This window comes from Fusarium vanettenii (assembly GCF_000151355.1).
Source record: "Fusarium vanettenii 77-13-4 chromosome 9 genomic scaffold NECHAsca_6_chr9_2_0, whole genome shotgun sequence".
Classification (NCBI taxonomy): domain Eukaryota; kingdom Fungi; phylum Ascomycota; class Sordariomycetes; order Hypocreales; family Nectriaceae; genus Fusarium; species Fusarium vanettenii.
The window spans coordinates 130,902-151,809 of NW_003315877.1; the positions used below are offsets into that span (position 1 = coordinate 130,902).

Below are 20,908 nucleotides of genomic sequence, written 5' to 3' on the forward strand. Positions count from 1 at the left end.
TGTCCGCGGCGGTTCAGCGGCCATTGTCGCACACGCCCAGCTGGTAGATATCTGATCGCCGGAGCTCCAAATAGAGTCGACTGGGAGTACTGTAGTGTGGCTGGTGCGATATACGTCTCTATCCAGATTGTTAATATGCCCGAGTCTGGAAGACAAAAGACTCCCGAGAGACAAGCATGGATGCCCACTTGCACGATTCGAGTGGACCGGCTAGTGGCGAAAAAGCCATCAAGGGGCCGGCTGACATCAAGCAGATTTTTCTTTGATCCTTGAGCTGTCGGTCGTCGACAGCCTGGTGAGTCCGATTCCCCTATTCCTGGCGTCTTGTCTGACCTGCTGGAATCGAGAAGCCCAGCTAAACTGCTAGGACAGCGCCCAGTAGTCAACTGCCTGGAACATATTCGTTTTGGCAACAAATGATCCCCGACTAATGTCAATGATGAGCAGTCGATGAATACAACCGAGGCAAGGAGTATCTTTTCTCGAGCACAGTGGCAGAGAGCTGAGCCCACGCCCCACAGACAATGCATCGTCATCGTTGCTGAATGGGGCTTGTCACCCGCGCAGTGTATCATCGCCATTCCATCCTTGATGGCCTGAAGGGAAGATCAAAGGGTCCTTTTTGGCCACACCGGCGTTGACCAACAGTTCGTTTCATTCGGTTCGTTGTCCCGCTCAAGTCACCAGTCATATCATAGCTGCAGCACCCAAAGCTGTATGGTACGGTATGTACATGTATGTGGGTGCTGGCTGAGGGAACAGGTCGATTTCCAATCGACCGGGTCCATCGGGGACGAGTGTGACATCGTCTCCAACTTGCTTTTTCCATTGCTTTTTCTTGTTCCGATAAAATGTGTATCCTTGCTGCTGGGCGAAATCCCTCCTTTAGCTGTGTGCCCTTCATGACTTGCGATAGCAAACCTGAGCCGTGATGTGATGGGCGAAGCGGGAATAGGGGCAGCTCATCTCGGTCCCGTCAAGGACAATAGTTTGCCGAGGACCTGCCTGCGGTGGCCGTTAGTCGTATTAACCGCCGGCCAAGAAATTATTGACGATTGATCCTGCTCCGCTCGAGTCAACTAACACCGGGTGCATCCCGGACTGACGCTGCTGAGGTAACTGAGTGCATTTCTGCCGTCTCTGGGCTGTGAGAAAGCACTTGATAATTACCTGGGAACGGGCCTCGAGGAGGCAAAAAGCTCGTCTATCTCGAACGGGCATTTAGATCTGGCCACTGGCCAACCAGATCTAGAGGTCAACCCCCTGCTACGCCTCAGCTCTGGGCCCTAGTAAAGACGGCCAGCTAGTCACAAGCCTCTTTCCGCGTCCCCGTTGTGTGTCTTGAGCTTGACCAGGGTCCGTTAGACGGTGCTCAGCCTGGGTTTGCCTTTGTTGAGTAATAATTAAATTTGGCGGGCTCTGACGTCGATTCCGTGGTTGGTCGCAGGCTGATAGAGATCGGGGCCGGGACCCAAGCCCACGGTACGGCACCACAAGCCTGCATGCACAACAGTGAATGAATGCCTGCACGAGGGTACATAGTATACCGCGCGTGCTATACCTACTTGCGGTTCCCTTCCCGGGCTGCAAGGTGATGAGCTTTTGGCGCAGCCGTCGAGGGATAAAGAACCATGGGCCAGCCACCAAACTATTCAAGCGGACGGGAACGCCGCTTGTCTTAACAGGGATTGAAGCGTCGCCTCGGCAGTCATGACATCCAATGCTTCCGTACGCGCGCGGACACAGGATTTCCAGGGACTCAGTTGCATGTTCAGAGTAGACGTAGCTCTCCCGTCCGCGGGAGATGATCGCCCAGGTGAGAGGCCGTCCGTGGGATGTTGCTGTCCTGGGTCGGTAGCCGAGACCTGAGGGAGGACCCTTGCCATGCTGCATCCACGACGAGTGTGTGGCGACGCAAGGCTGCCGCAGGTCGACATGTACATGATGGATGGCAGGCTTGTGCAGCCCCAAGGGTCCTCTCGAGGAGGTAAGGTGAGCGGAAACTATCCATTCTGCGTGCTCCGTACCGTATATACCTGCATACAGCAGATATTCGAAGCGGACCCGGACGGGCGACGAGGGCGTGTGGGCTGTAACCGTACCACCGTAGCTGGGCGTGAGGGTGGGCGCCGGCGCGAACGTGGGTCTGCCCCAGGGGAAGGGTATCGAATCGGCGGGTTTAGCCGGCAGTTGATGATGGACCTGGACCTGGACCGTCCATGGATGAATGATATGACAGACATGCCTGGGGTGCTGAAGAAGAATGGACGAGGGTCAGGAGGAGCAAAATAGAAGCTAGTCTCGCCTCTGACTATCACTTGTCACTTTCCCCTCGTGAACTCGTGATTCATTCGGCCGTCTGCCCATACAGGGAAAAGGGAGACAGGAAGAAGGAAAGAAGGGTCCAGGTCCAATAGTAGCGTGTTAGGGCAGGTCAGATCAAGGTTGGTTACGTACCTGCCTAGAGACGTCAGGTCCGAGTACCTAGGTTCTAGGTTCGGGAGGGAGAGACCGAGTGAGAAAAGAAAGGTAAGAGCTGGGCTACCTAACACAACCTCTCACTCAACCTTACCAGGCTGTCTGTCTTTCTACCTACCAACGACATCTACTCGGCCAATCTCAACGCTTAACCTCATCCGAGTATAATACCTGTTGAAACCCCAGACACTCTTTCTCGCCACCTGCCTGTTTACCGCTCCTCTCGAGGCACCTTCCTGCATTAGATCCCGTTGCTGATAGAGGCAACAACGTCCTTGGCAACCACCAACCACCAACCCTCTCCTCTCGCGCCTTCCTAGGCTTGGACTTGGATCCGCCTTCAGTCCCGTCGGCCCATCTTTCCATTCTCAGTCATCTTACACAAGAATCCTCTATCTCTCATCAACACCAACATCTTGGAAAGAATCCCGACCAACTCTCGTCACCTACTCCATCTTCATCTCAGCACTGTCCAACCAAGGCTTCATACACATCGCTGCATTCTTGGCTGGTCACGCTCCAGAAATATCTTTACCAGCCTAACCCTGTCTGTCTCCTTACATACAGACTCCATCCTGCAGACAGGTCCAGGTCCAGGCAAGGGTCTCCTTGGGTCGAGATTCGTCCTGCTGCTTGGCTAGGGTTTAATACGGACATCCAACTACACCAACCATTCCGCGCCTTGGTCGCTCCTCTACGTCCTCCTTACGAATTGACTTACACGGGGATCCATCTACAATCCACTCGACTCTGACCCGGCAGCTCACCCCCGACCAATCACTAGTACAGCGCTTGCAACCGCTCTCAGCTGTGCGCCCCATAGCCGTCGCCCTCTCCTTGCCCGTTGCTTTCACCGCTGACGCCGCAGTCGCTGCGCTGCGCTCGCTGCAGTCACTGTCTGCGAGGCCTGCAACCTCCCTGCTGATCCCGTACCCCGTACTGGGCCGGGCCTGTCTCAACGGTGCCGAGTACTTATCCGCAGCTTAGCTCCTCACCTTTCCCTGACTGTGCGGCTCCAATCTCGAACACTTGCCAAGTGTCAGTCCATTTGTTCTTACCTTGGGTGGCTTTGCCATGAGAGACACCCCTTCTGCTTTACACCACCTTTTCCACAAGTGCTCCTGATTCGAGGTCACTGAGAACTGTGACGGAGAGCATGTCGAATGCCCCAGCCCTATTCTGAACCCACTACCGTCAGCCATCATGTCCATGCAATTCCAAAGCGTACGTGGTCTATCCTTAACCCCGCTTGCTGGCTCTTGGACCGGCCCTTGGCTTCTCCAGTCTCAGAGCTAGTCCTACCTAAACTAACTTGTCGATACAGCCCTTTCAAGAGTCACAGTTTGACATCTTTGAGTGGTATCCCCAGTTCCAGTCCTGCCTCCGCTACTTCATCGACCATGCCCAGTACAGCGCTCCCGTCCAGACTGTGGCCGCTTGTGTCAACATTCTCCTGCCCTTCCAGAAGGGAACCTCTCCTCCTGTGACACCTACTCGCTCCGGACCAGGTCCGTCGGCATCAGCCTCCGGTGGTATTCCTCTGGGCTTGCCGAGGACCCCAGTTACCCTGATCCCCTACATTCGCCGTCTTGTAGTTACTGGCTTCGACTCTCCTGCTGTTCTTCATGGCTTCTTTGGCGATGACTGGCTGCAAGGAATCGGGCCCGTCCACGAGAGCGAACGCAGAAACTACTTATTTGCCGCAAAGAGTGACAACTGGCTCAAAGTCAAGTCCCAGTACGACATGGCGGACGGGCAGACAGTTCCCTTCTTGAGGCCTTTACAAAACGTCACCGAGGAGGAGATACAGGCAGCCGAATCAAACTGGAGCGAGTGGCTTGCCATGCAAGACTGGATGCTTGGACCTAGAGCTCCTCCAGACGTCGGCGACCGACGAGTCAGGGTCAAGAAGGAACAAGACTAAAAACAATATAGAACGAACCCGGCGCGAACAAGAACGAGAAGCACGTACACGACATCTACGATATAACGCCAACTAGGGGGAGGGGCAAATCTGACTTCGAATCTACCGAGTTGTCTTGATAGGAGAAGACGTGGAGGGGGATCAGGATAATACGGCAGAGAAAGGGTTTTGTACACAACATGGAGAGAGTTAGGGAACCAGTACCTACACTCCAGCTCTGTTTTACCATTGCTGTCATTGCATACTCGAGGACTCAGGTTATAGAGATGTGTCTAGTCTGGATGGATAGGTAGCGTCGACGCTGAACTTCATTTTGGTAGAGTTGCCGCAAACTCCGTGTCTATCATGTTGGGCTGGTTGGTATATACAGGAGAATGGCAACCAGACGACCCTTGTTCCAGCCGATTAAAAGAGGAGAGGAAAAGGAAAAAAAAAAGTCATGGTAATGGCCGGTTGAACGCCCCTTGGAGGCCCCCTGAACGTTTGATGAATGCCCCCCCTTCTCGCCTTTGGTGTACCTAGTAAAACAGAGAGCCCAACCCCTTTTTGGCTGTTGAAAAAAGAGAAATGTATTATAGTATCAATCAATCAACCCATCAGTTGAGGAAGCCCTTGCATGCCGCCGTGCCACAGAGACAGGGAATACGGTCGAGGCTACCGATTTCACGCTCGAACTTGTAGTCGTAGGTCAACTCTTCGTCTGTAGGTAATAGTGTTAGCAGATATTCTATTAGAGACTTGGAAACTGGAGGACGTACTCATAGCGATGTCGCGCAACGCGTAGATGACGATGCGCTTGCTTCCCTCGACCTTGATGATCTTGGCGGTGCAGTTGGGCATGCAGCTGTGGTTGATGAAACGGGCGATGCCGCCCTTCTTGGTGGCGTCAATGACGGTGTTCTCGTCGATGCGGAACAGGTAGCTGCTGCCGATGCCACTCTTAAGATAGCGATTCTCGCGAATCTCGGCAATCTGCTGCCGCACCTCCTCTCCGACGTACTCGATGATCATGTCGTCCTTGGCAATGTTCTCCATGGCGTAGAGGCCCCAGTTGTGGATGGCGGAGCGGGCAAACTTGACGGGCTTCTTGCGCTTCTTAAGCTGGTTGAACTTGAACACGTCCGAGTCTTGACCCAGAGTCTTCTTCTGATCGTTCAGGTCTGCGACGTAGCGCCGGTTAGTAGCACGGTTCGCTCGCGAGTTGCCCTTGGCGATGAGCTTCTCGGCCGCGAGCTTGGCCGCCTCTGCCGCTGCAGCCGCCGCGTCCTTGCCAGACTTCTTGAAGCGCGCCTCGCGCTCTTGTCGGGCCTTTTGCACCTTGATGTGGTGAGGCAAGTACTTGGACTTTTCAGAGTTGAGAATCTTCTTGACGCCCTCGGTACGTGCGCAGCCAGTTGGGTTGGGGACATAGTAGCCCTCGATCGACACTGGTTTCTCGAGTGTGCCCTTGGTTGAGTTAAGCTCCCTAATACGATTACGCTTCCACAGCCACAACTCGGGGTCGCCAATGTCCTTGACCGCAAATCTCTTGGAGAGCTTTGCAACATCGGGCTTGTCGTTCACACCAAGGGCCAGTCCTTGGAAGAGTGACAAATCTGGCTTGAAGCCGTCAGGTAATACCAGCGCTGGTGTCAGAGGTTCCGTCGACAAGAGCTTCTCATCATACTTTTCCACAACTGGCTCTGGAACCGGCTCTGCAACAGGCGGCTTCTCTTCAACCTTGGGCTCCGCCTTGGGCGCTTCCACGACTTCATCCTCATCACCACGCTGAGAATCCGTCTCGGCCTGGCGCTTTAAGGCCTCGCGTTCCTCAAACACAGCCTTCTTGGTCTTCTTCTTCGCCTTGGCGGGTTTCTTCTTGAGCGTCTTTCCAATCACCGAGGCAGGAGTTTCGGACCGTGATACTCTGCTCTCGAGGTCGTCACCGGTTTCCGGCTCCGGGATAATGTCCACAGAATCTTCCCGAGCGACGAAGCCTGTGCCAAGCTGTCCGAGCTTGACTCCGAAAAGTTCCTCATCAGACTTCTTTTGGCGCTTGAAGGCGGTTTCTACCGAGGCATCGAGCTTACGCTTTCTGGAGATCAACGGATCTGTAATGTGGAAGCTGGCCTCCGTCATCGAGTCGTCCTCCCCAGGTCCCCAAGAGGCAAAGTCATCCTTGGAAGCTTCGTCGTCGGTGCTCATGCGACTGCGAGGACGAGATTCGGGCTCCTCAGTCTCGCGAGCGAGGAGCGCCCGAGTGTCGGTGTCGTCATCGGACTCAACGTCACTATCCAAGCTCCGCAGACGGTGGTGAAGGGAACGGAAAGCATTTCGGGCAACAGGTCGTTGACGTGCGAAGGGATCGATAAAGGCGCTCCGCTGGGCCTGGCCCTTGACCTTTGTCTTTCGAATTCTCGGCAAGGCTTTGGGTTCCAGGCGGCCGGTTCGCCGCTCGATGGGATCGGCCCGTGAGTTGGGGGTTCCCACGCGTGAGCTATCATTGCCGTCCTCGATACTCGGTATCTCCTCGATATCGTCAGGGTGTTCAATGTTTAGCTTTCGTCTCTTAGCGACGTGGTTGGCAGGATCCAGGAATTCCGAGAGAAAAGGCGCGGCGACCTTGGTGCGGATGTGTCGAATGAGATGCTCAGTCATCTCACGACGGACAACCTCCACAGCCTCAATCACCGGGTCGAAGTTCTTAGCCCTCTGCTTTTTTTCTTCTTCGAGGTCTGCCTCCTCTTCTCTTCGCCGCCTGTCTTTCTCATCGCGCTGCCCTGTCTCACCACGAGGCTTTCGATCAGGGCTCGCACTGGCCTGCCGGCGACGCTCTGGGGACTCGTCTGACCGGCGAGGCCGAGGCAGGCAGAGCTGCATGGTCATGTCATAGTTGAAGAATTCGGTGTGATTAACAGCGCGAAAACATCTTTCAGCTTCAGACTTGCCAGTAAATGAGTTGCGAAAGACGATGTAGTATCCGGACTTGTCGAGGCGAATGTCTTCGAATCCGTAATTCTTTAGCCGCTTCTTCATGTGCGGTACAATGCTTGTCAGAACGGGGACACTATCGCCTGCGATGTAGATGTATGGGTCGTCTGTAAGTTGGGAGGCCAGATTCTTGACCTCAACCGCAGCATGACCCTTGGGTTGGACTGGAGTTGTCGTCGGCTGCGGGGTGCTGGGCGCACCAGCAGGCCTCTGAGCTGCTGGTCCCTTGGGAGCGGTCGGAGGAGGTCTTGTGAAGTTCGACGCTGGTGTGGATTTTGGACCGATCGGAGGTGCCTGGACTGCTTGAGCAAGCCTCTCTTTTTCCTTCTTCTCCATCCTTTCCTTTTCCCTCCTGAGATGCTCTTCAAGCATTCGTCGACTCCTACGTCCTTCAGGATCATAGTCAACACGAACGACGTCGGCATCGACTTTGATGCCACGAGTTCGCACAGCTCGGCGAGCAGCATCGATGGCGGAAACACGGGGTCGGTCGGGGCGCTTCGAATCGCGGTAACGGATGGTTGCGAAGCCGAGGTAGCTGCCAGTCTCTGGGTGCATCTTGTTGCTACTCTCGGCGATCTCGCCAAAGGTGGCAAAGATGGCTGTGACCTTGCTGAAAGGGACCAGCGGATTATACCTCGTCACGACGATCTGAGTCGGTGGACCAGGGCCAATCGAGGTCTTGGGGTCGTAGGGGTAAGGCTTGATGTTCTCAGGCGCTGGCCGGAGGCGCGCCTTGGGGAGGTAGTAGTCGGTGTTGATATAACCCAGACGACCTCCAGGCTTGGACAGCCGAGGGTCTGTTGGGGGGGCGTCATCGTCCTAACCAGTTTCATTAGCCATGTCTCTTCACCACAGATGACGCCCCCCCGAAGGGAGAAAGATATATAATTGTACGTACCCGACCGAACTCTTTATAGGTCGGTTTGGCGTTTCTGCTGACGCTCTTATTGTGTACTCGATCGAGGAGCGGATCATAGGTGCACTTGAGGCCCTTGACGGAGGGCATGGGATCTCGAGCCGGAGGGCGCTCAATGGCGAGGGGTCCGTCTGATATCGAGCCATTGGGACCAACGGCCGGGGAATTATGAGAGGATTGTCTCGCGGCCCGATCGGCGGCCAGGGATGCCGACATGTCTGGCTTTGTTGGGGCCGTAGCCGACGAGTTGGATGGCGAATCTTTGGATGCGATGGGAGTAAGGCTCGAGGTGGGGAGGCGGGACGAAGTGGCAGTCGCCGCGGCACCGTGCCGGGCGGACGTGCTGAAGATGGACGAGGCGGCGCTGCTGTAGGAGCTAGCCGAGTCGACGGTGCTGGGGATGTCTGCGAGGGGGGATCCGTTGTCGTCAGGGTGAGCGGAAAGGGTATCCGACACGGCAAGATGGCCGTTGGGGCCAGGGGCGGGCTGGGCTGAAGCATTCGCGTGGGCATCAAACCCAGCGGACGCTGGTGTCGGGTCGGAGGCGCCGCCGTTGATGGACGCCGACGACGACGTCGTCTTGGGACGGTCGCGATCCCGGTCTCGATCTGCGCGACTCTGAGCCTGAGCCTTTACCTTTGGAGCCGTCGGGAAGAACTGCGCGAAGCTCGCGCCTGGCGGGCGAGTCATCGTGACGATGCGCTCTTCCTATCTCCCCCCCCGTGCTCCGACCATGATATACCCAGCGTTGAAGCGTCTGGTACACACGGCACTGTGGAGGGGCTATTTCCACGCTGGTAGGTTCTCTGAGGCGATTTCAGACGGGTGGTTGTGAGCGCAGGAGCGAAGAGGCGGGCAGAATTAGGGCGCAGGAGGAGCCTTCACGCGACCGAGCGACGTTGCAGGTGAAAGTGTGGCAGAGGGCGGCGGAGCGGCGTCATCCACCAGCGCAGAACAGCACAGCAAACAAGGTCCTGCGGCGGTAAGGAGAAAAAAGTCGCCAGGGCCAGAGGGACCGGCGCCTTGTCGAGAAGAGGAAGCGAAGCGCGTAGCGATATCGATTGCGATGGCCGGTAGCAATGTCCAAGTCGTGGAGCAAGACGAGGAGAATTGGTTGCGGGAGGAGGAAAAAATGGCTGACGACCAAGAAAGTTGACGATTGACTGGGCCTGGCTGGTTCTGTCTGGGCTTTGACTTTTGGGTTCAGGGATGCAGGAGCAGAGCGGTAATGAAAGGTCCCACCAGCCACACTGCGAGTGATCTTGGGGTGGCTTGAGCGACTTTTGATGTCGCTGATTGGAGAGGGTCAGCAGGAAAATACACGGTTGACGGGGCAAGGTTGTGCTCATTAACGCGTCCCAAGTCCAGCTACCGCGCCTCCCCTCGACAAACGTGGCGTCCAACTTCTGATTCGCATTGATCAGATCAGTTGCCCGCCCGCTTTCTTTGGCTGCATGAGATGCAAACAGCCACAGTCCGAGGGGGGACAAACGAACTAAAGTCTCCTTCTTTGTCCAACAGAGCATGTGACGTTTGTTTTATTACCCATTTCTGGGCTTCACCTTGCATGACAGTGAAAAGAACCCATGGATAGTCACATAGCATCCACCGTTCATGCCTGCCACAATTCTACGTGGTACCATACTTTGAATGGCCCATCATTTCTCGAAAAAGAGGGAAATATCGCTTTCAAGATCCTATGGCCATCTTAAAATTGACAACCCCTGGAATTCAACGTAGCCGAGCTATTATGCTAGTGGGCCATCCCGGCATTTTTCATCCACCATGGGGAGCCAGTCATCATGCATCAAACACATGGCCACCTCTTTGTCCAAGCATTCCAGAGTCCACAAAGGGGGTCAGACTTGACACACTGAAACGAGAACGCTACTCACATTGGTTGTGAAGGTTGGGTTCAAACGGAGAGCGCCAGTTTAAAACGGACGAAAGAATCTCCTTGCTTGCGCGAGGACTACCAGAGCGTACCCATCTCCACTATTAGAGCACTATCAAACCTCTATAAAAATCATACAAGAATAGGTTAATCCCTTATCTTAATTTCGGTGAGCCTAGGAAGAGACTTATCATAATTGGTCTAAATCCCAGCTCAGTATATAATGGTAGTCCCCGCGCAAGCATGGAGATAGTCCAAGATTGGCATTTATCGACTCCCTTTGTTTGTTTGGTTCCCCATGATCAGTCACTCCGATGTCATCATAGTGGAGTACCAAGGAACTGGGTATCGCTTGTCTGTTTACTCATGTACCTACCTAAATAATCCCCCCCGACAGTTCTTGCAGTCTCAATCCGTTTCTGGCGCTGGGCCTGAGTCGCATCAAGAAAAGCTTGATGTATGACTCCATGCTCACTGCGATTGCCTACGCTCGATTCCACGATATAAAGTTTCAGGATGTGACGATGGCAACTGCCAGACCCGAAACCGGCCTTCCCCATGGTAGTAAGGGCGCATTGTATTCAACTAAAGAGGGATCGCTCTCATCATTATATCAAAAAAGCTGTGTGATAGCCCAAATTTGAGGCGGTGGGAACCCGATAAGAGATCCGATGTCGGGTGCTTCAGCTACCATTTAGCGTGCATCGGGTGCACTCGACCTACCACCTGTACCTAGTAAGTACATATTTACTAAGGTGGGGTAGGGGAATTGAGTCACTCTACTGGCAAGAAAAGCAAGAAAATTAAGAAAATTTGAAGCTCTCATCTTCCCCCTTCAACTCTTCCTACTGCCACATTCTCTTGCTGCCATTGTCTCTCTACGCTTCTAATCCACGCTGTACAAGATGTCTGACGACAAACGAGTCTGCCTGTAAGAGATGCGATGTTTTTTTTTATGGTGCAACTTGAGCTAAGCTGAGCTGACCTGTTCCAGTGCCTACTCTGGAGGTGCGTGCTACCCTCGCTGACCTCCACCCACCACACTCTCCGACCTCTTCTCTCCGACCTCTTCTCTCCGACCTCTTCTCTCCGACCTCTGCTCTCCTACCTCTTCGCTCTGACCTCTGCTCTCCGACCTCAAATCTTTTGACGAATTCTAATACAGCACAGGCCTAGACACATCTGTCATACTCCGGTATCTTATTAATGAGGTTGGACTGCACCATTCTTTCCATTATCACAACTCGACCAGAGCGATGGTGCCAGACGAAGGATACAGGAAAACTCTGGAAATCATGTCGCTAATGTATTCTGTTTATAGGGCTACACCGTGGTTGCTTATCTCGGCAACGTCGGCCAGGACGAGGACTGGGCCGCCGTCGAGAAGAAGGCTCTGGCTCTCGGTGCCGAGCGCATGGTGATCGATGACCTTCAGCAGGAGTTCCTTGAGGAACTTGTTTTCCGTGGCATCCAATGCAATGCCATTTACGAGGACCGATATCTTCTCGGAACCAGTCTTGCCCGGCCAGTATTGGCACGCGCCCTCGTCCGCACCGCCCAGAAGTACAACTGCAAGATTCTCAGCCACGGATGCACTGGCAAGGGGAATGACCAGGTTAGGTTCGAATTAGCTTGGCGAGCACTCGATCCTACTGTGTCTATCATCGCCCCGTGGCGCATGCCGAAGTTCTTCAACCGCTTCCAGGGCCGACAAGACCTCCTGAAGTTTGCCGCCGAGAACAACATCCCAGTTTCGTCCTCTCCCAAGTCTCCCTGGAGTCTCGATGCCAACCTGGCACATACCTCAGCCGAATCGGGCATCCTCGAAAAGCCCGAGATGGTTGCGCCCAAGGATGTCTGGACCAAATCTGTTGATCCGCTCGATGCGCCCGATGTCCCGACCAAGTTCTCTGTCACCTTCAAGGCCGGCATCCCCGTCAAGCTTGATGTGGAAGGCGGTGAAACCTACACCAACTCAGTCGAGCTCTTCAAGAAGCTCAATGAGATTGCAGGCGCCAACGGCGTTGGTCGAGTGGATATCGTCGAATCTCGGTATTTTACCATCCCCGCCGTCATCATCAGCACCCCCTCAAGACTCGATCTTGTACTGACAATATCACAAGCTTTATCGGATTGAAGAGCCGAGGCTGCTACGATGCCCCAGCCCATACGGTGCTGCGTCTAGGTAAGTGAGAATTCTACCCCTCAATCGATGATGCTAACAACCCAAAGCCCACGTTGATCTCGAAGGCATGACCGTGGACTCCAAGGTTCGCGGAATTATGTCCTGGATCGGAAACGAGTGGTCCCAGTGCCTCTACAATGGTATACCTTGTTTGGATAATCTTGACGGTCCCGTCTAACAAATGTCTTAGGCATGTACTTCTCCCCCGAGCGTGAGCTCCTCGAAAACTCCATCATCTACAGCCAGAAGCATGTGAATGGCACAGTCAACATGATGGTATATAAGGGAGCAGCTCATGTCCTTTCCCGCTCTGCGCCGGACAGCAACCTGTACAGTGAGGAACAGGCTAGTATGGATACTCTCGAGGGATTTAGCCCAGAGGATACCAGTGGCTTCATTGCCATCCAGGCGATTCGCCTGGAGAAGTATGGCGCGGCCAAGATCCAACATGGCGAACCCCTGGTTTAGGGCGCATAGAGGAGCCGCTGCCTTGGCCTCTCTCTACCTTGATGAACGGGGAGGAGGTTTATAGAGGTGTAATAAGGAGTGCTATGACTTGGGTGCAATTATCCTAACTCAGGGATAAAGATGCAGTCAGAAATTATATAGCGGGAACTCCAAATTGGCCTATGCAGTCATGAATTACTGAATACATGCGCGCACGCACTCGCTACATCGTAGTCGGGGGATCATATACTACATGTGTAGGTAAGGATCCATCCATGTATGTTGCCGACAATCTGTGTTGATGGCTCGGAGAAGACCCCTCGGAAGGATGGGCCTGTCTCCGGAGCCGCTGTCGCCGGCTTGGGCAGGCTGCTGCTGCTCAGGGGATTGGACTCAGTGACGGTCCCCCCAGCGTCCTTGTTACTTGTGAGCTTTGTCATGCCGTTGCAGGAGCAAGTGGCAATTTATGACCCTACTAGGTAGTCAGAATATAAACTCCCCGGGGAGCTATTCTGAGGAGAAGGTTGAACCTGAATGATGGTGACGCAAGCCTCGTAAGAACCTTGGAGTGGCGATAGCTTCAACTACACTCATTTCTACTGTATTTTTCGCAAGGGAAAAGATTGACTCTACAGCACAGGAAGACGGCCACAAACGAACCCCCACTCTGCACAATTGATTGCTCCCTGGCAGAAAATTAACCCAAGCCACCAAGCTCTTCCTCCTAAAACCAACTGAACAAGGAAACGAGAAACCGACCGTGAATGGTCCTATGCTGCCTGGTGCCTTTGCAAGTGGTGTATACCTGTGACCTAGCCCTCAGCATCATCCTTCGCCTCCACCAACCGGACTCTGCCAGTTCATCGAAGTAGTCTTTTTCAGCCTTGGTGAATAACTGATGAGTTTTGAGATGATCAATGTTGAGATTGACTCTAGTCCTTATCGCCGGGGCAGACTTATGGGCTTGGAACTTCTCTTCGAACCGTGCTAGGACTTCATCCCAAGTCTTTGATGTAGAGACCACCTCTGTCAGATAGGCGGTCCGGATGTCTGTCCAGAAGGGCTCTGTCCAAGCAGGTTTCCAACCTTTGACTTGTGCGCGGTACCTGAGTGGCCCTTCACCTCGCGCGGTTTTGGTGGGTGCCTTTGGGCTCATAGCAAGGTATCGTGATGCCTCTGAGGGCCACGAAAACACACTTGTAGCTTCGATACTACCTTGGCCGGGTTCCATCACCGCATTGTTGGCATCGATTTCAAAGTATTGACGTCTTGGCAGAGTGGCATTTGAATTCCACTCGCGCACCGGTGGAAGGCTGTCGACATCCTGGACGGCATCGTATGTCCAAGACGGAATAGCGTCAGAACAAGAACTGTCCCAGTATTGGCTCTTGTTTCTATGCCAACGACCCAGAACGATGTAGAAGCCTCTATTGCCCAAGCAACCACCTGGGACTCCATCTGCTAGTTTATCCTTCTGTTCGCATAATCATAGACAGCAAGCTCATGCTTTTCAAAGATCGTAACCAAGACTGAAGCCGCTTCAGGTGTCCAAGTTAGACTAACCAACAACGCACCAAATGCCCGCACTGTTTGATTGATCGGAAGGGCTCTGTTCAAGCCTTGAAACAATCGTGGCATCGCCGGTGGCCTGAACCAAGTCGTGGGGTTTCGAGCGTTCCCTGCGAGGTCAAGATGGATTTTCCAGACAAAGTTATCGAGATAGACTATGTCAATGGTCTCGGCAAGCGTGAGGAGGAATGGGAAATGGGCCATGATATACCCCATTTCGAGAGTTGGCCACGGGAAAGCAGATAAGACAGACAGGTTTATCTGTTCAACCTTCGAATCTGCCAACTCTTTGTATAGAAAAAGGCGTTTCTTCCGACAGGGCGGGCCGGAGTCGTTCTTGTGTGCTTTAGCACTCAAAAGTTCAGCCCAATGGGCTTGTGAACGCCCCCGAATACCACGAGCCCTTTGCCCTGTGGCCTTCATCGCTGCTGTTTGTCCCACGTATGCAAATTCTTGTTGCGTGTCTGTGGTCCTTGCACTCAGAGCGTATATCCCTATGACTTCCGGGATATCCTTTCCTGATGAAGATAATGGTAAAGATTCCAGCTCTTCGAATAACTGTCCCCAGTCATGGCGACCCATGACGGCTCGGCAACGGAGGGACCGTATGTGAGGATGAAGCAGAAACTCGGAGATGAGGTTTCTGCTTTTCTCACCCGAATTGGCCTTGAGCCAATAGAGCATGGCTCTTGAGTAGATTGAGCCGTGGACCTCATCGGAAGGAGTGTTGTCGGCATGAAAAAAGATGGCGTTCATAATAGACATGTAGCACTCATCGTGGTGCCGGATGTCGTCTTGATACGAAATAGGCACTTTGAAATGGGTAAGTTAGCACGACAACAATCATTTGAGTAGCGATACGGTGTTCCAAGCACATACAACTTTCGATGTCGGGCGGCGGACCGGCTTCTTCCTTAATGTATCGGAAAAGTCCTTCCATAAGGCATGGATCAAGGGTTTGACCCAAATCTTCCATCGACGTGAAACTTTCGTTTGTGTCCGGGTCAACCTCCGACTCCGTGTCGCTTTCATCATTGATGAGTAGTTGGGTGAATTTGTTGTACTCATCCAAGGTATCCGCTAAATTTGGAACCTGGAGGGCCCTCCTCGACGCCTTCTTCCTCTTGTTGATGCGGTTTGGTTGGGCGGAATTTGATCGCTTAAGGTTGGTCTTTTCCCATAACTGGCAAGAGTTACAAGCGACGTGGTGCGAATGGTGGTTGGGTGCTAACTATCCTGCTTGACTGGGTAAGGAAATAAGGATTGAAGGTGGGCTGTTTGTATGGTGAGGTCACGGTAGGGGCATTCCTAGCAATTGTGGTATGTTGATAAGTAGGCAGCCAGTCAACAACACTTCGGTGAAATGATGCTCTGGGCTGTTTGGGAAGCAAATTCTATTGTGACAACACACCAAACGACACCTGTCATCAATCAAAGTCATTCATATTGGCACTCGCCAACTGTATCTGTCCAGAATCACAAAGGTCCTGGCTTTCCGTCTCCAAGTCAAGCGACCTAGAGGCTTATTCATAAAGAATACCCCAAACGCCTTCCCATGAACTGAGCGTCAAGCTCTGACGAGATCCCTTCCCAACGCCGCATATTCCCTAATCGTACAATCTGTTCCGTTCTCAATCTCAAAAGTTCAGCTTCAATTCAAACTCGTCTTCGTCGTCGGAAAGCACCAGAGGTTGACTCAGTGGCCCGAGGTCGTCGCCTTCACTGTCCTCGTCGAAAATGGACATGAACTGAGGGCGAGGCTGGCTCTCTTGCTTCTTCAGCGCCGCCTGGCGAAGGCGAGCCGGCGTGATCGTCGAATCAGAATGGATGGAGTCGAGTGTCTCCACGGGCTTGACCGGGCGCTGAGGCCTGACTGTCGTACCAGCTCCGCGAGATTGGGCCTGAATCATGGATGAGGCAGATCGGCCTCGGTTGTAGCCGATAGTAGTTCTTGAGGCAGCTTGTGCAGTGGCGCTATCGGCATGCGAGGCCTTCGTAGGAGCGACGGCACGAGTGGTCTTTCTGCCCTGAATTAGGGAGCTGAGAGGCTTCCTAACCTTTGTCGTTCGTGCGACAGTCGGGACCTTGGCGTTGCTGCTAGTGTCTGAGTGAATCGACAGTGCTGACGCAGCGCGTCTCGAGGCAAGGCTGGAAGGCTGCTTAGATCGAATGACCGCTCTTTTCTGGCCCGAAACTCCGACAGCTGCCTTCTTGGTTACCGCTGGCTTGGCATGGTCCTCAGTGTCCGAAAGGTCGTCGATGTTCCAGGTGAGAGCGTCGATCTCCTGCTTGTTCCTTTCCTCGGCCTTGGTTGCCACCTTCTTCAAGGCCACTTCGAGTTCCCTGTCCTGGCGCGAAACACCTTGATCATCCACAGGGTTGTAGAAATGCTGATAATAGCCCTTGAGAAGGTTCTCCTTCTTGAGACCCTCAAGAGTCAAAAGGTCCTTAGGAAAGACATCGGACTCATAAGGCAAGTCCTTGGGCTTTGGTGGAGCGTATTCAGGCTCCTCTTCTTCTTGCTCGATCGCCCTTTGTTCTTCCTTAACTCTGATCTCGAGCGGTGCGAGGTCGACTGGTCGGAGTTTGGGCTTCTGAGCTGTTGGTTTGAGCTGTGTCTTCTCGATCTCTTTGACAAGGTCCTTGACGCCGCCCGCCTGCCCGTTCTTAGCTTTGGCATTGGTGGTTTTGTTGCCAAGGGGAGCTCTGCTTCGAGTTCCTGTTGAAGTGTTTTCAATTAGCCAATTGGTCTTTGTTTTCTTTGGAAAGATGCCCATACCCATGGGAGTTACCATGGCCTGTTGAGCCCCAAGACCCTTGGTCAGAGTCTTATCATTTCCAAGAAAGGTCTTTGCTCCTCCAAGACCAGTCTTGCCGGTAAAAGCGGTGGGCGCGTTCTCATCGTGATGAGCAAACCGAGATGGCGTCTTGGGGTATCGGGCGCCCGGGGTCTTGTGTTGCTGCTTGGTGGGAACTTGCTGGCTGTGAACCAGGTTCTCTTGGTCGCGATGCGCCGCCAACATGATGGCCACAATGAACGAACCAAATATTCGAAAGTGTTTCTTTTGGAGTAGGCAGCTAGGCTGATGGTGTCTTCGTCATCTGTTGTAATTCAAAAGGTGATTAGTTGGGTAGGAAATAGGCCCCTTTCCCCCAGGCAGCTGGGTCTAATGCTAGGATGTTTTGTTGGCCAGTGTTGGCTGGCCGGGCAACCGTATGCTGCAACCTAAAATTGGAAGGCGTAGGCATGTCAGCGCCACAGGCCAGTGACCGCCACAAACCAATGAGGCTGGGCTCGCTAGGTACGTATCGCGGCATCCACCGCCGGGAAGGCAGTTATAGAGGGGCATCACTTCTCCCCTTTCCTGAATCTTGACCACTTCATCTTACACCCGAACAACGCGCTTTTTGACTCCATCACCAGGCTTCCTCCTCCCTTTTCTTCACCCGAATCGAAACCGCCCCAGCTCATCAAAATGGACCGCATCAAGGAGGTTTGTCGCCCAAGCTCCCTCTGCTACCCCGCCATAATTCCCCAAGGCCCCTGTGGAGGGGTAAACTATCGTCGCCCCATGCTAATATGGCCATGGTGGATAGAAAATGAACCAGCTCCGCCTGGAGGCCGACGAGGCCACATCTCAGGTCGAGGAACTCAAGGCCAAGGTCAAGGTGCTCGAGCAGGAGAACCTGTCCAAGGAGCAGGAAATCACCTCGCTTCAGCACAAGAACAACCTGCTCGAGGGTGAGGTCGAGAAGCTCGAGAACGCCGTCAAGGACTTCAAGAAGGCCGCCGATGAGGGCCAGCAGCACGGCACGCAGAACGAGACTCTCCAGCGAAGGCTGCAGCTCCTCGAGGAGGAGGCCGAGGATGCCGACAAGACGCTCCGTGAGGCCAACGAGAAGTACGTCAGCCCTTTTGGCGAGCTGTCCCTCCCCACCGCCATTTCGGACACCTTCAATTTCGGTCCCTGGTGGATGGCTGTACGCTAACAACCTACCCCCTTTTAGGCTCCGACAGACCGACGTCAAGGCTGGACACTTTGAGCGCAAGGTGCAAGCCCTCGAGAACGAGCGTGACCAGTGGGAGACCAAGTACGAGGAGATGGCCAAGAAGCACGCTGCTCTCCAGAAGGACCTGGAGGACCTCCAGAACGAGATTGGCAACATCTAAGCGATTCTCGATCTCGATACATAGGTGCCGGATGCAAGATATGGTTGTTAGCATGTCCCGGGACAGCTGTGTCTGTGGCCTACCCGCCCGGCGGTTTGTCTTGGTTGTATGGTTTTCAAAGTGTTGCCAGATGAGCGAATGGAGCAGCTGCCGCATATTACGTTTCTACTAGCTGATTGAAGCTGGCTTTTCTCAAGGGTATCTTTGTAAATGCTTGTCCTCGTGGGGTCCTCCGGTTGCTCCCCTTTCCTCGGCCAGAGACCCTATTTATTCCCTCCTTTTGCTCTTGATCCTGTGCTTGATGCCCGTCAACTCTCTATCGAATTTGGACTCATAGCGAAACTTCTTCTTTTTCTTCTTTGGCTTCTCTTGTCGTGACTTTGCCGCTTTGCTGTCGGTTGTGTCCTTGGCCTCTTCCTTGTTGTCGTCCTCGTCCTCGCTTTCGTCGACCTGTGGCTTATGCAGCCCATCTCTTGTCACCGATACAGACTCGACGGTAACCGTCGTGTAACGATCCTCGTCAATGTACTCTTCCTCGTGGTCCACAATGTCGAGGTTGGGTTGATCAGGGAAGCCGTCCCACTCGTCAGAGGCGTCGTCCGACCCCTGCTCAATCGCTCCGGCGGCTTCTGACTCTCGTAGCATTCGGTTCACAGTTTCCACGTGCTGTTCGACCTCGCGGCGGCGTTCCTCTCGGATCTAGCAGCACAGGTTAAGATCCATCACAGGCATCCATTGCAAAGAGTGCCAGCTAGACGTACCTGCTTCCGCATCTCAATCTTTTCCTCGCGAGCCCTCTTGGCAGCCTCCTCCTGAGCATTCTTGATCCGCTGCTGCTTTCGCTTGTGGAATCCCGTCAGGTATTCATGGCGCGCATCATTGTCGAAACTGACTTCTTCGACGGCGGATGTCGATTTTCGCTTCTTCGACGGGGGCGGTAGAAGACTCTTCTTGGGTCTTGGCTTGGCGAACATGGTTGAATCAGCTCTTTCGACAATCCCTGAAGCTGTCGAGTCAACAAGAGCAATATCGAATGGATTGTTTGGTTGGATGATTGGTCTGTAGCATCTGGAAAATCCACTACCAGTCGCAAACTTTCGAGGTGGCTCTGGCTTTACAAGGGTCCTTCACCGAGGTGTGCACAAAACGGGGCGCTGCAGGTACCGAGGCGGTTACGTAAGGTGGCCGTTGCTGCATCAGCTCTCCCATGTCTGGCAGTATCCCATCACAAGCTGGAATTGACAGGCAGACACGACGTCCAAGATCCAGCAACACTATCAGCGATGCGTCTCCAAATTCTCACCAGCGCGCTGGCGCTCGCCGGCTCCGCGACCGCCTTTTCCGATTCATGGCCCCTCGTCATGTTTTCCACCTCCGAGTATGACGCGCCATCATTCCCCCCGTGTCCCGTTTCCAAGCTTCAAAGAGCTCCCTACTAACGATGATGATGATTTCAGGTTCCCCGACGCCTCGAGCTCCAACCAAGTCCAGACGCGATCCCAGGCTATCGAACAGGTCAACGATATCCTTTCGACATGTCCCACCGACAACTACCTCTTGGTTATCCACAAGGATGTCAATGCTGCTGACCTTCGCCGACCGCAAACGATGCCTTATCTGCATCTCGAGATGGAGAGCAAGGATATCCACGGCAAATTCATCGTCCCCGAAGTTGTGGGCGAGTCAATCAACAAGAAGGATGTTGAAGACTATATCTCGACGGCGTGCTCTCAGCAAGGAAAGAATGCCGTGTTCCAGACTGTCGAGCTCAAGTCCCTGGACAACGACCCGGAGCGCCGTGGTGAGTGCCTTTTGTATGCCATCCCATAAGAGCGCATGCTGATGGAAATTTAGACAACGTCGATCTGTGGCAGCAGGGCAAGAGCCTGATTGAAAAGGGATCCTACACCGTCGTGTTCGTCGGCACTCCTCGCCCTTCCAAGAAGTCGTCTTCCTCTGCTGAGAAGACCATCTACGAGTCCGAGTTTATCGAGCCTGTGCGCATGGATGTCAAGAGAGACGTTACGGACGGTTATATCCGACGAGCTGATAACGAGACCGAGTGGGACAACCGCCCTCTGTTCCAGAAGTACCAGTTCTTCACTCCTGGTAAGTCCAACATCAATGCATTCCGGTCTAGTCTTAAACATCGTACTGACTCCATTCTTAGGTATCTTCATGGCTCTTGTCACTGCCATTGTCCTGTTCTCCATCCTTGGCGTTGGCTTGAGAGCCCTCGCCAGCCTCGAGGTGTCCTATGGCGCCTTTGACAAGGACATGGGTCCCGCAGCCCAGAAGAAGCAGTAAGCCACATGTGCCTGCCCGGGCGGATTCTGTCGTTAGTATCACTG

General features: G+C 53.7%; 6 protein-coding genes across 6 annotated transcripts; 4 read left to right on the forward strand and 2 right to left on the reverse strand.

The window, feature by feature from the left end:
* Positions 1-3,681: 3,681 nt before the first annotated feature.
* Positions 3,682-4,402, forward strand: NECHADRAFT_84577 (uncharacterized protein; the record flags this gene model as incomplete). Its single annotated transcript, XM_003049911.1, has 3 exons — positions 3,682-3,702; positions 3,803-3,986; positions 4,074-4,402. The coding sequence occupies 3 exons, from the start codon at positions 3,682-3,684 to the stop codon at positions 4,400-4,402; spliced, it is 534 nt and encodes a 177-aa protein (XP_003049957.1).
* A 596-nt stretch (positions 4,403-4,998) lies between these two features.
* SDG2101 (histone H3 methyltransferase complex protein) lies at positions 4,999-8,981 on the reverse strand (the record flags this gene model as incomplete). Its single annotated transcript, XM_003050284.1, has 3 exons — positions 4,999-5,102; positions 5,161-8,194; positions 8,274-8,981. The coding sequence occupies 3 exons, from the start codon at positions 8,979-8,981 to the stop codon at positions 4,999-5,001; spliced, it is 3,846 nt and encodes a 1,281-aa protein (XP_003050330.1).
* A 2,045-nt stretch (positions 8,982-11,026) lies between these two features.
* NECHADRAFT_71647 (uncharacterized protein) lies at positions 11,027-13,044 on the forward strand. The gene is made up of 7 exons (XM_003049912.1): positions 11,027-11,116; positions 11,180-11,193; positions 11,356-11,396; positions 11,507-12,237; positions 12,309-12,370; positions 12,418-12,510; positions 12,561-13,044. The coding sequence occupies exons 1-7, from the start codon at positions 11,091-11,093 to the stop codon at positions 12,836-12,838; spliced, it is 1,245 nt and encodes a 414-aa protein (XP_003049958.1). The 5' UTR covers positions 11,027-11,090; the 3' UTR covers positions 12,839-13,044.
* Positions 13,045-16,023: 2,979 nt separating this feature from the next.
* Positions 16,024-17,409, reverse strand: NECHADRAFT_48729 (uncharacterized protein; the record flags this gene model as incomplete). The annotated part of the gene is made up of 2 exons (XM_003050285.1): positions 16,024-17,105; positions 17,166-17,409. 2 exons carry the CDS (start codon positions 17,407-17,409, stop codon positions 16,024-16,026), a joined length of 1,326 nt encoding a protein of 441 aa, XP_003050331.1.
* A 367-nt stretch (positions 17,410-17,776) lies between these two features.
* Positions 17,777-19,606, forward strand: NECHADRAFT_101529 (uncharacterized protein). The gene is made up of 4 exons (XM_003049913.1): positions 17,777-17,880; positions 17,984-18,288; positions 18,395-19,256; positions 19,319-19,606. The coding sequence occupies exons 1-3, from the start codon at positions 17,863-17,865 to the stop codon at positions 18,555-18,557; spliced, it is 486 nt and encodes a 161-aa protein (XP_003049959.1). The 5' UTR covers positions 17,777-17,862; the 3' UTR covers positions 18,558-19,256; positions 19,319-19,606.
* A 234-nt stretch (positions 19,607-19,840) lies between these two features.
* On the forward strand, positions 19,841-20,864 carry NECHADRAFT_84583 (uncharacterized protein; the record flags this gene model as incomplete). The annotated part of the gene is made up of 4 exons (XM_003049914.1): positions 19,841-19,935; positions 20,015-20,358; positions 20,412-20,666; positions 20,728-20,864. The coding sequence occupies 4 exons, from the start codon at positions 19,841-19,843 to the stop codon at positions 20,862-20,864; spliced, it is 831 nt and encodes a 276-aa protein (XP_003049960.1).
* Between the last annotated feature and the right edge of the window lie 44 nt (positions 20,865-20,908).

Bases quoted from the DNA above. Each gene is read 5' to 3' on its own strand.
- NECHADRAFT_71647 (XM_003049912.1), top strand. From the start codon at position 11,091: ATGTCTGACGACAAACGAGTCTGCCT. The intron at 12,238-12,308 runs GTATTTTACCAT...CAATATCACAAG, and splicing joins GTGGATATCGTCGAATCTCG to CTTTATCGGATTGAAGAGCC. The intron at 12,371-12,417 runs GTAAGTGAGAAT...AACAACCCAAAG, and splicing joins CCATACGGTGCTGCGTCTAG to CCCACGTTGATCTCGAAGGC.
- NECHADRAFT_101529 (XM_003049913.1), top strand. The intron at 18,289-18,394 runs GTACGTCAGCCC...ACCCCCTTTTAG, and splicing joins CTCCGTGAGGCCAACGAGAA to GCTCCGACAGACCGACGTCA.